A 14,004-nucleotide genomic window follows, 5' to 3' on the forward strand; every position below is an offset into this window, starting at 1 on the left:
ATTTTCTTTTTTATATACTATGTATTTATAATAATAGTATTAAAAACTAACTTAAAATATTACAAATTTTTACTATGTATTTATAATAATAGTATTGAAAACTGACTTAAAATATTACAAATTTCATTAACTCTCAAAATTTCACATGTACAACATAATTAGGACTGAGAGAATACCATGTATAATTTGTAAATCACATTAAGAATTCTATAAATCATAATAATTAACAACTTAAAATATTTGAAAATCTTACTAAAATGTGGTTAACTCTCAAAATTTCACATATGCCAAATAAATTGGCACAAAGGGAGTAAAATATATTGTCACGTTAAGATTACTATTAATCACAATTTAAAATATTTAAAAACACATAAAAACTATAGTTAAATCTCACAATTTAATATGTGACATATTAATTCGGACAGGGAAATAACATGTAGTATTTAAAATTACATACTTGAAATACTATTTTAAAAATATAATTAAAATTTAGTTGACTCTTAAAATTTTACATGTGATACATAAATCATAATAGTTTACAACTTAAAATATTTTAAAATTATGTTAAAAATTAATTCACTCTCTAATTATCACATGTGCCAAAGATATTATTTGAAAAGTTCTTAAAAACATAATAAAAATAGTAAACAATAATACTAATTAAAACTATTCTAATTTTATGTGTTTCACAAGAATTAAAATAACTAATATATATATATATATATTGGGCCCTGCCCATACTTTTATATCTAGTTACTATAGAGAGGACGAATAAAATGACTATATTAAACATATTTCTTAAAATAGCATAAACTTGTTCACTAGTAAATGGGCAGAGGCTTTGAGTCAATGGCGGCTGGACAAATTGGTAATTAGTCAAATATTATCATGTATTATTATTTTATTACTATACATATATATTAAGACTAAGTTCTATTTCTTATTTATACCCCTTGAATCTAGGTGTAATGGTAATTTTTCATCGAAAATTGGAATTTTTTTCTTCTTTTGATCGAAGCCAGAAATTGTTATAATCGATTGTGGATTAAGGACTGTGGAATTGAAATGGATTCTGATGATTGGAGAACTCAACTTTTTCCCGAATCGCGTCAAAGGATTGTCAACAAGATGTAAGCTTTTTTCTTCTTTTTGTTTTGCGATGTGTTCTTATTTTTCATTTGTTAAAGGATTTGGAATTTAGAATTTAGGTTTTTTTTGTGCGCGTGTGTTTTATGGATTATCTTAAGAAACCACATTTTGCTAGAGGTATTGATTAATCAATCTGATAGTTGGAGATTTATGTCATAGTTATTTCCAATTTCATATGGGTACAATCTGACCCCATGTGTGGGATTACAGTAAGAATGTTTTTAGTGTTGGGGGTGGGGGTGGAATCAGTCAAGGAACTAAGTCAAAAGGGAAAAGCTAGTTTTACTCGTTGTGCTTTATCTATTGTTTAAGATATGTCGAAATGGTAAGTTGTTGTTGGTGATTTTGAATTTCTTTTAATAGATTTGAGAAGTATATATCTAGATTGTACTTATATCAAGAGTTTATGTTGATATGTTTGTATAGAATGGAGACCTTGAAGAGGCATCTTCCTGTTTCTGGGCAACAAGGAGTAGAGGAGCTTAAGAAAATTGCTGTAAACTTTGAAGAAAAGATCTATTCGGCTGCTACAAGTCAGGTATGCAGTCTAAACTTGTTTCTTATTTGTTCGAATTGTAAAGCTAGCTCATAAACTACCCCTGCCTTTTTTTTATCCGATATGAGGCTTTTAATGCAATGTGTTCTTCAATACCATATAAGGGAACCACTCATCCCTTTTTCTCATTGGATGTGTTTCAATTTGTTCTCCGAGACCATATAAACCAATCAATTTTCATCCGATTAGGAACTTTTGATGTAATTTGTTCTCCAAAACCATTCAAGGTAAGTAGGTAACCATCCATTTATCCAATGTGGGATTTTTCTACGTGAATGATGCAATTTGTTCTCCTCTTCATTGACCTTATTCCTGCCATTATATAATTCTATTCGTCTTTCCAGTAATCTAGACACATTATATTATGGATGGCAAGGGGACCTGTATAAACCTGCGAAGATTTTGATCCCCCACCCGTATCATTATGTCTAAATTTGCTCTCATCAAGGTTCTTATAACAGGGAAATGGAAGAGCCTGATACTATATATCAGTTCATCTTAAGCATGAGATCAGTAATTTATTTAATTGATAATTTGTTTACCTATTTCAGTGGTGTCAAGAACAAAAAAAAACAGGGTTAATTCTGCATATTGACATGTTCTTCTCACACGTAAATACTATAGTATCATAATAATTATTATTCCCCAAGAGTGCTCACTATATAATTGTCAACACAAAATGATTAGAATCAATTTATATGTAATTTAATTATTTTCATATTTGAGTTATACTCTGAACTAATTTTTAAACTGATTGCCAAAGAAAAATAGTTAATTAGATCTAATTTGAACGTCTTATTACGCCTAGAAGGTTTAGTACTGAGAACTTAATTTCTTTGTTTTGCTTGTTCAAACCGCTGCTTGGAGATGCTTTATTTCAACCGAGGCCTGAGGGTCTATCGGAAACAATCTATCTATCTTTATAAAGTAGTCGTAAGATTTGTGTATACTTCTCACCCTCCCCAGACCCACTTGTGGGGTTACAGTGGATCGTTGTTGCTTAAACCCTGCATAGTTTTGCAACCCGACCGACAGTGCATCAATTTTTTTTAGAAAAATATTTGAACTCGCCCCTACCCTCAGTTTACCAACCCTATGTTGTATGTATTTTAACTTACATCTATCTAATGCAGCAAGATTATCTTAGGAAGATATCTTTAAAGATGCTGACCATGGAGACAAAATCTCAAAATTCTGGGAGTAGTGGTCATAATGCCCTTAGTCCAGGTGAACAATGAAGTCTCATGTGCTGTATTTTAATAGGGAAATATCTTGTTTGACAGGATGTTTTGTATAAACTTAATGACTTCATAGATTATGTTTTCGTAGAACTTGATAAATTATGTTTTTATATGATTGATTATAATTTTATGACATTCTATTTATAATATTAATATTTTTGTCAAGCAAACATTTCATGATGTTCATAAAAAATTGTGCTTTTAGTTTTTATGATTTATTTAATTAAAATATACTATATTGAAAAATATAAATTAATTATTTTTATAATATTAATTAAGGACATGACCCCAACTAACAATTTATGGTTGTTTCCACCATAGAATTTATACCAAATCCCTTCCCCATCATTCTTAACCCATTCTATTACGTTCTACCGTTCGAAAACTGAATTAGCTAACCTTTAGCCTCAAGAATGGTGAAAAAAGAGTACTTAGCTCTAAATGTCAAAAAAGTGCCAAATAAGGTCGTTTAGGGGTTTATTAACGAACTTAACTTGCGTCCTTCCTGCCACAGCAGCGGCGCCAGAGCGTCAGAATCCCCCACTAGGGCGTGACTCTTGAACCAGTGAGCTCCTTCAAGAATTTCCAAAATTCCATTACACAATACACCACTAAGCCATGACACTCAGAAAATATCTTTTACGCTAAGTTCGGTTCATGGAGTTCTACTTACTCAAATTCAATTCTGAAAAGTCATACGAGTTCGTGAACATATTATCTAACACCTTATGTGATAAAATTCATCATTAAGTCACCCAATTGCTACCAGCTTTCCCAAAACCTTTAAGAACTCGATTTTCTCTAAATCTGGACAAGGTTGGAAAAAATCAAATACTACTAGAATGTTTGTTGAGCCAAATTTTCGCCTATTGGCATTTCTATAATGATGGTACCATGTCGTTAAATTTTTTCAAGCCTGGTTTATTCAACGCATCACTTTAATAGAACAACTTTAAAATTATGAATTTCGCGGTCTTGGGATTACAGACCAATTAAAACAACACATAATCATTCAGACTACAATAATTAAGTACATAGAAAATATCACAGTATTATCAATGACTATAAATCACTATTAAGAGTCTCTGTCACAAAGAGTAATCTATAACCTACCTCAACCAAAGAACCTAAGTCAAGCAACCTAATTACCCAACAAGTTTCTTCTCTGCAATGCCTTAGAACGTTCTAAATTTATCAAGCATGAATAATGCATAAGTACATGAGTCCATCGACATCAATATTGCTATACCTGTAGCCTAGGTATAAAAAAGAAAAAATTCACCCTACATATATATTTAAAGCGCAATATTATGAATTTTAAATCTACTCTTAAAATAATATTACTTATAACATTTTAATTGCTGGTAATACAATATCATTTTTAATTTATAAATCAATTTGATTTAATTTTATTAAACAATTAAAATTTATAATTATATTTATATTATTAAGTAATATAATTAAAGAATCAATCATAATTATCTTTTACCCGATTTTAGGGATTTTACCTTGATTCATGTTCCTTTTTATTGCCACACGTCAAACAAAAAATGGGTATGACAAATAATGAAAAAAATCATTTTTTCATACCAAAATACAGCATTATACATTTAAAAAAATGTCATGTTAAAATTATTAAACAAGAAATGTGAAATCAGTATACTAATTTAATGCAATTTTTGTGAACACTTTTCATATACATTTCATACTAAAATTATAACTATTTCATCACATAAGCTGTCATTCTCACAAAAGAATCATGTCAATATAATACAAATTTTTACTAACCATAACTATTAATCGTCATTTATTAGATAATGAGTGCATAAAATTCATTCCAATATAATGTCAAAATTGTAACAACATGGTATAACTAGTGTACCAACTTCAAATAAATTTATGTAACTTTTTAAACCATTAACATACAGAAAAAATGAATGTTCATACCAAATCTATACCATTTTCAAACAAATTTTATGTAGTTTCAAAAAATAAACGTTCATTACAATAATGCCATAATTCAACATTATACACAAACAAAATCTGAATATTTTTTTTCCAATATCACTGTGTTTAAGGTTTTTTTATATTTTGTTAGTGTACCAATACAAATAATAAATCGTAAGGAACACTGACATGAAGGATCCCATTTACCACCATATTTTATTAATACCAATAAGAAGTGGTGCATTACAAGAAAATGAAGATTATCGAATGAAAACGAGAAGAGAGAAATGTTTGAAAAAAAGAAGAAATATGTTTTAAACGAATTTAATTATTCTGAGTTAAACATAGAAAACAAATATTTCTTTTTTTATGAATCTCCTATTTTTATGTCACATTCAGTGTTGAATTCAAATCATTTACTGTTGTAACAACCTGAATCGTTATTATTTGAGAGGGAAAAAAATACGTGAAAAACCCGGACTCTATCGTGCTAAAACGGGATAGATGTCGTTGGTGCGGCAGTGCTAGTTGCCGCTGTAGTGGTATTGGCGAGGCATAAACCTTAATTACAATTTTCCATCTATCTAAAAATACCCCATAGGTCATAAATTATGCTAGAAACCTATGAAAAGTTTTTCATAGTTTGGAAAGAAGGAAAAGGAGCTTTCTAGCATGGGGATGACGAAATCTTGCAAATCCATGGACAAATTCATCGTAACAAATTCGAAAAAGCTAGAAATGGAATCAAAACTCCATGCAATTTCTTGGTGCCCATGTATGTTAGGTTTTATGCATTGAGTAGTTGTAAATCTATGCTTACCTTGTAGTATACGGAATCAGGGAGAGATGCGAAGATGTTCATGCACTGAGTAAATTTCGTTGAAAAATTCCTATAATGCAACATATTTGGTTAGTGCTTTATGTAAAGAATTGATGACTAGTTGAGTTGTGTAAAATGTTTTCTTGAGTAGATTTCCTTCATCAAAAAATGATATTCGATAGAACGGAATAAATTTGGTCTATGTTAGGTTCGACCTATCGAAGTAACAAGTTGATGAATGTTAGAAATTTAGGTTTAAAACCCAAATGACGAACCCTTATGAAGAACTAGGGTTGAACTTGGTCGAAAATTCTTAGGTGATGAGTGTGATCTATGCTCGTGCGTTCATCAATTTGATATGTATATATGTATGCATTTTAAGATGTTGTTCACACTTGTCAAAAATGACATGTATGAATTGTTAATACCATGAAATCATGACTTGAATGTATGATCTTGATGATGTGTTGTGATTGTTATTATGGTGTGCGATTGGGATCAGATTCCGGAAAGCTAACTATTGGATCGAGTTGCCACATTCTGGCACATCTATTTGATTGAGTTGTCACATTACGACATAAGCATTGGATTGGGTTACCATGTTCTGGCAAAACTTGGGATTGGATTGCCACGTTCTAACAAGCTAACTATTTGAGTTTGGGTTCTGTAAGAGAACCAACTACTTGTGGCAAGAGTATAGGGTAAATCATGTTATATTTTGGAATTGTGATATGCATATACTTGTGATGATTACTTTCATATCGAATTATGACAGGGTTTAGGTGGAACTATGTGTCGGTATGTGAGTATGTGGTAATGTGTAGATGTTTTATGAGGTGTACTTGTTGGAAAAAAGTGAATTGTCGAATTGTTGTGTGGGTAAGTACCCAAGAGGGATGGAATACGACTATAGATTGGGGTAAGGAAAAAAACTATATGACTTGGGGTAGATAAGGTGACAATAATTTAAGAGTGTGACTTGATCGATTGGTAGGAAGGGATGTTAGTGGTGTTTGGGATTAGCCAATAGGGTTAGAATGTTTAGACTATGATTTAATAGAACTAGAGATGTTAGCGGTTGGGAAAGAAAATTTTTAGTAGTCAGAGAACTGGTGTAACTTGAAGGTGTTCTAAGAAAGGGCAAGGGTGGAGAAATGAGTGGTACATGCATGATCCTATTATTCTTTTCTTATATTATGAGGTGGTCGTCGAGTTTAATGATGATGCCTAACAGTACGTGTGGTTGTACTAATATTACTCTTGGTATGTATTTTTTGACATAGTTTTGATGTAGGACTGGTGATGTTTTAATAGGTGAAGATGAAAAATCCTCCAGCAGCTTCAACTCTTATTTCTGCATTGTAGACGTTGTGTTCTTTTATTATTTATTGTCCAATCGTTACTCTTAGTAGATCTTGTACCTGTAAAACTAGGTCCTTGGGGTTGTTGAATTATTACAAGTTTAGAAGGAATGTATTTGAAAAGTGTTATTTATTAAATCTACTTAACTTTGTTATTCCGTCTTCTTTAATTTCCGCATATTTTCTCTATTAAGATGTGAGGGTTCTCTTAGTTAGGTGTTAGAGTGGGTGCTCGAATGGACCGGTTGGATGAGTCATGACAAATTGGTATCATAGCTTAAGTTATTGGTCTCCTTGTACAAGAGCAAAATTTAAACTAGACTTTGGTGGATTGGTGTGTTGGCATCCACATTAATCTAAAAGAGGCTAGGAATCATTCTAGGAAGTCGTTCCACTCCTTTTGCTACTATCGTGCGAAGCGTCGTTTGTGGCATAAGTTTAGTCCAATCGGTATCACCCGATTCCAATTGGTATCTTGACGATGTAGACTGACATCATGGATATGATCGAAAAACACCAAATAGTTAACTGAAACTGGAGGGTTCCAATTGTTATCTAGTCCTAGGGGCTATAAAGAGCATGGATGACCAGTAATGATCATCTACACAACGAACTAAATAATACATTTAAACTTCGTGTGCTTTGTAAGTGGAAAACTATGAATGTGTGCCTTGTTAATTTAACTTAGCTATAATTGTGTATTGCTTGTTGAATTAATTAATTATGTATGTGGCAATATTCTCAGATGGACTAAATTATTGACGATGGGAAAGAATATAGTAGGTATGGGCAACATCACCAACGATACCGTGTGGAGTGTTTGAAGTCAAGTAAAACTCTGACTGAATTGTTAAAATTGTGCAAGTCGTAATGTCTGGGTGTATCTTGGGGATGTGTACAATAGTGTTGAGTTGTCTTAAAGCATTAGGAAACAAACCTCGTGCATCATAGTTGGATAAATCTAGAAGCCCCATGGGATGGTGAAAATAGAGACCTAGAGAATCGTGGGAAGTGGAAAAAGAACCCTCTAAAATTTTGGCCTTGGTTCTACTCTCTTCAGAGCCGCTACAATGGGATTTATCCCGCTAGAGATGGACAAATGAAGGCACAATCCTCACCAGTTTTTTCCTGAACTCCCTTATTTCAAAATAAAAACTCGTAAGGGATTCAAACCAATCCTTGGAACTTCTATACCAGTGTTCAATAAGAGTAGTAGCGTAATTTAACATAAGATTTAAAAGGCGATGCCTCAGACAACCAAAAACAAGCATCCTTGTGCTACAAAAACATAAAAACTATCGAAAAGGTAAAGACAAAAACAAACTTGTTCTAAAAATCCATAAGCAATAAGAAAAAGGAATACAAGTCAGGGACACTCGGACTGGGTAGTTCAATGTATGAATCAAGGTTCTCCGGAGGTTTCACACCATTCCAAGCCTTATTTAGCATGTAGAAATCCTGAAATGCGGTGGCTCGAGTCTACGAAGAGCCTTTTCAAGAACCACGCAAGTGAATATGGCCTTAACCATTTTCCACATTCTCAACATTAGGCGATCTCTGACCACACCCTTCCTTCTCTCCTTGCACAGCTGACGGCATAGTATCTCAACCTCAAGGGTAGTTCTGTTTGGGGTAGGATTAAAATCAGTGTAAGCACTCCTCGTCCTCTTCCGTACAGTTGCATAGTCCTCCTCAACCCTTGAACGTGAGAGTAGGTCCGCGTCATCAAAACCTGAGGTCGCTCTGCTGCTGCTAGACTTACTCGTCCTCCTCATTTTTACCTTAGAAGTAAAACCTAATCGAATCAAAAGAGGGTGAATATGGTATCCATATGTAATACATGGTCAGTATCCAACGATTGCACTCCTTCCCGCTTGCATAGGGAAGTGATAAGTCAGGGAAGGAAGAATGTCTTCATGTTGCCCCTTAGAACTTCTTGCACTCGGAGATAATCTGCACCCCTATATTTAGTGAAATTACATGTATAGCATACGCCAGCACTAGAGCCCGAGGAAAGATAACATATGTATGGTTGCCCGACGGGCGAAGCTCCTAGACACCAAGTGTATCCATCACTTAGCATCAGGTAACAAACCTTCAATAGTAGTGCCATCCACAATAGCCCAATAAACCTCTCCCGCTGCGAAGGATCCACTAGGGTATAACTTAGTCATCCCAGGTCCATCTCCCTTAGCCCGTCCTCAAATACATGGCTTGGGACCTCTAGAACCACTAGTGACTCATTTATAAAAGCACCAGTCAAAGGGATTCCGACACCTCAAACGCGAATGACCTGATAGGGGTCATCCGAGTCGACGGTAGGAAGATGGCATTGAACTGCCTCACCCAAGTAGAGCGTGCATCTAAGGGAGTCTTAGACAGTAATAACCATCCAAACTCCACCAGACAAGCATAAAAGGCAAGAGCCTCTCCTCCACCTTATGTAATATCTGCCCTCTCGCAGTAGAACCGATGTTGTTATAATGTTGGTGCATGTCCCGACTAGCGGCATCTGGGAACCGGAAAAAGGGTAAGCTCTCGTCATTTTGACCAGCCAATTGAGAGAACCTGCAAGAAAAAAGATAAGTTAGAAAAAACATAGACCAGGCAGGGAAGACTAGACAAAAAGAGAGAATTTTTAGGGTAGGGGAGTCAGGCCATTAGTCTGGATCATCCCGCTATAGCGGTTTCAATCCCGCTTAGTTTGATGATGCAGGCTGCTATAGTGGGATTCATGCCGCTGAAGAGGCCTTCATCTGGGATAAAACATCAGACACAAAAAGGGCGTCTTTCATTCTAAAATCCCCATTTTCATCAATTTTTAGCAGATAAGGGAATATTAACTACCTAGAATACAAATTAACAATTTTTTCAACCGAATAATTCCTAAATAGTGTCCAACTTTTGAGTTCATGGCAAGGTGACATTTGAACTTCCTTCATCAATTTCTGTATTGATTATACCATGTTTTTACGGAATCCTTACGCCTATGACGTAGTACAAACATTGGGGACGTAAGGGAAGTAATCATGCTACGTTTTTCTACCACTTTAGCACCTTGGTAAATTTTCAAAGTAACTAGCCGAAAACTATTCTAATTCGATTATATAGTCATCATGCAACCATTGTAACCAAAGCAATGAAGTAATGGGAGTAAAAAAATGAGAAAACATACCTTAAATTCGACATTTAAGGGAGAGTGATTTGAGAGAGTTTTGGTGTTTCTGGGAAAGAACGATTGCCTAATCTCCCGTTGTAGTGATGTCCTTACAGAGGCAAATTTTCCTCTTCAGCAGGCAGGTCTTGAGGAAAGCTTGAAGTTAATTTGACCTTTGCATGTTGCATGTCAAACACCGCTAGCATAGAAGCCTAGTACTATTTATGAGTTGGTCATTTTAGCCCCTCTGTTCTAGCCTGTATATACCCTTTCATGTTTTTGAATGGTTAGAGATCTCCAACTTTCGTTGTTTTGTGTAATAGTCGTTTGTCTTAAAGGGGGCGTTCTATAGTGAGAGCATGTGATGAACGGGCTCTAGTTGCTGAGGGACAAAATAATGGTAAATTGATATCTATTGTAATGACCCGAACCATCTTTATTTGAGAAGAGCAACAATCTGTGAAATACCTTTACCCTGTCCCGCTACAGCAGATAGATGCCGCTGGCGCGACAACTCTTCAGCGGGCTACGTTGTTGTTGTAGCGATATCGACAAGCATAAACCTTAACTACGAGAAATCCTTATATTTTCATCTTTTTAAAAATACCCATAGGTCCTAAAGACCCTAGAAACCTTAGAAAAGTTTTTTCAAGTTTGAGAAAGAAGACGAAGGAGCATTCTAGAATAGAGATGGCGGGATCGTGTGGATCTTGGCCAAATTCACCGTAGCAAATCCGAAAAAGCTTGAAAAGAAATAAAAATTTTGGGCAATTACTTGGTACCCAGGTTGGTAAGGTTTTATGCATTGAGTAGTTTTAAATCTATGCTTACCATTTAGTATATAGAATCAATCATAGGAGATATGCGTAGACCTTCATGCACCGTTTAAATTTCGTGAAAAAATTCCTATAATGTAATGTATTTGGGTTAGTGATTGATGTAGAGAATTGATGACACGTCGAGTGTTGTTAGTTGTTATCTTGAGTAGATTTCCTTCATTAAACAAAGGTATCCGGTAGAAGGGAACAAGTTTTGGTCTAAGATACCTATCGAAGTAACAAGTTGATGAATGTTAGCAATTTAGGTATAAAACCGTAATGAAGAAATAAGGTTGAACTTGATCTATTGTGTGATAAGAATTGGGGGAAATTCTTAGGTGATGGTTGTGATTCAACGTTGTTTGTGTTATATGCTCGTTCGTTTTTCATTATGATCTGTCTATTTGTATGCATGTTAAATTATTGATCACACTTGTTAAAAATGAGATGTATGAACTTTTATACCATGAAATAGTGGCTCGAATGTATGATCTTGATGATGTGTTGTGATTCTGATTGTGGTATGTGATTAGGGATCAGATTGCCACATTCCTGTAAGCTAACAATTGGCTCGAGTTTCCATGTTTTGGCACAACTATTGGATCGAGGCATTCCAGAAAAACTATTCGATCGGTTTGTCATGTTCCACACAACTTAGGATCGGGTCTTCACGTTACGTCAAGCTAACAGTTTTAGTTTGGGTTCCGTGAGAGAACTAACTACTTGTGACAAGAGTATATGGTAAATCATGTTATATTTTCGTATTGTGATGTGCATATACTTGTAATGATTAAGTTCATATCTAATGATGATAGTATGTAGGTGGATCTATGTGTCGGTATGTGAGTATGGGGTGATGTGTTTATTTTATGAGGTATACTTTTCAGGAAAGAGTAAATTGTTGAAGTGTTGTTTGGGTAAGTACCCAAGGAGGATGGAATAGGGCTAAAATTTGTGGTAAAGAGAAACTATATGCCGTGGGGTAGATAAGGTGACAATAATTTAAGAGTATGATATGATCGATTGATAGGAAGGGATGTTAGTGATGTTTGGGATTATCCAATGGGGTTAGCATGTTTAGGCTATGATTTAATAAAATTAGAGATGTTAGGGGTTGGGAAAAAATAGTTATTAGCCAGAGAAATTGTGTAACTTGAAGGTGTTATAAGAAAGGGCAATGGTGGTGGAAGAGTGGTACATGCATGATCCTATTATTTTTTTCTTCTATTATGAGGTGGGTGTCAGGTTACTCGATGATGCCCATCAATGCGTGTGGTTGAACTAATACTACTCTTGCTATGTCTTTTTTGACATAGTTTGGATGCAGGATTGGTGATGTTTCATTCGGTAAAGACGAAGAAATACTCCAGCAGATTTAACTCTTCGTTCTACACGGTGGAAGTTGTGTTCTTCTATTATTTATTGTGCAATCGCTACTCTTAGTAGCTCTTCTACCTGTTAGACTAGGTCCTTGGGGTTGTTAAATTATTTAACAAGTTTAGCAAGGAGTGTATTTTGAAAGTATTATCTATTAAATCTCCTTAACTTTCTTATTTAATTATTTTAATTTCCGCATGTTTTCTCTATTAAAATATGAGGGATCTCCTATTTAGGTGTTATAGTGGGTGCCTGCACAGCCCGATGGGCTGGGTCGTTACAACTACTAATATATCTGTTTTTTCCTTATTTACATTTTCACACTAATTAATTTTTACTGTTATTTCAAATCATTTTTTTAATTTTAATAAAATGTTACAACCTGCAATTTCCTATTGTTATAACTTGAAAGAAAAAAATATTGTCCTAACTTATAATTATTAGTTCTATGTATGTTAATTATAAGATTATTCATTCTAAAAAGTTACCCAAAATTGTAGAACAGAAATTTGAAATCATCTTCGTAATCCTGAGGTCATTGCATATGCAAAATCTCATATTTCCTAAATTTCAAAATTAGGATTAAATCTCACTTCCTCAATTTGACATAACCATAATGGAATTCCTAATATTTAGTTATCTATCTCAATACACCAAAATATAAATGATGATAATATAATGAGATAAAATTATTTTAAAATGAAGCCACTAATTACGAAACCAGTGGCAACAACCATGTGAATAATCGCAATCAATGTCTACCCTTTTAAATCCTACACTCAGTTATTACTGGTTGCACATATAATAAAGTTGAAAAAACATATGTTATTTGATACAAAAGCTTAACCACGTCTTTATCTATTTTTTCCTATTCCTCTTATCTCCAAATAATTGAAAGTATATTAACAACTGGGAACCTAAATAATTAATCCGTAATCATAGACATATAACAAACCTTCCATTAACTCTTTTCTAATCATAACACCACCAACATATACTGAACCACTATTCAAGCTTCTACACATAATACAATAAATTAATATTACTTGTAGACATTTTTGAGTTATATCTCAATGTAATAATCCTAGTTATTATTCATTAAGTTTTACTCATGGGTCAAGTGACATAGGGTAATGAATAATAAATTATGGGTTTGACCCATGAACTATCAATTAATAAAAATTAATTATTTAGTAAATACCCGTCAACTAAATAATCAAAGTTAATGAATATTCAAAATACTTAGTTAGAATTTATTTAAAGAGTCTTTTATGAAATAAGATGCTCTTGTAACCAAAATGACCTAATGGGCTGTTACAACAGGTCATACCTCCCCTACATATTGCAATTGACTGAACCTACAGCTATACACAAATTTTCATGGACACCAACTTATCTTTACATGTGTCCTATTACCCCCAAATTTTTTATTCAAACCATGCTAAGTGTTGATGTGGTTTAGAGAAATAAATTATTGGTAGGTAGAGAAATATATGCACTACCACATGTTATGTCACATTTTCTTAAGGTCCATTTCATTTATTCATTTTTTTTGTTTGATTCAAAATATCATGAACC

General features: G+C 33.8%; 1 protein-coding gene across 1 annotated transcript; it reads left to right on the forward strand.

Annotated features, from left to right (window-relative positions):
• Positions 1–805: 805 nt before the first annotated feature.
• LOC101250919 (mediator of RNA polymerase II transcription subunit 15a) lies at positions 806–3,116 on the forward strand. The gene is made up of 3 exons (XM_010321080.3): positions 806–1,130; positions 1,576–1,687; positions 2,839–3,116. The coding sequence occupies exons 1-3, from the start codon at positions 1,066–1,068 to the stop codon at positions 2,941–2,943; spliced, it is 282 nt and encodes a 93-aa protein (XP_010319382.2). The 5' UTR covers positions 806–1,065; the 3' UTR covers positions 2,944–3,116.
• Positions 3,117–14,004: the final 10,888 nt, after the last annotated feature.

This window comes from Solanum lycopersicum, chromosome 1, assembly GCF_036512215.1.
Source record: "Solanum lycopersicum chromosome 1, SLM_r2.1".
In the NCBI taxonomy this organism is placed as follows: domain Eukaryota; kingdom Viridiplantae; phylum Streptophyta; class Magnoliopsida; order Solanales; family Solanaceae; genus Solanum; species Solanum lycopersicum.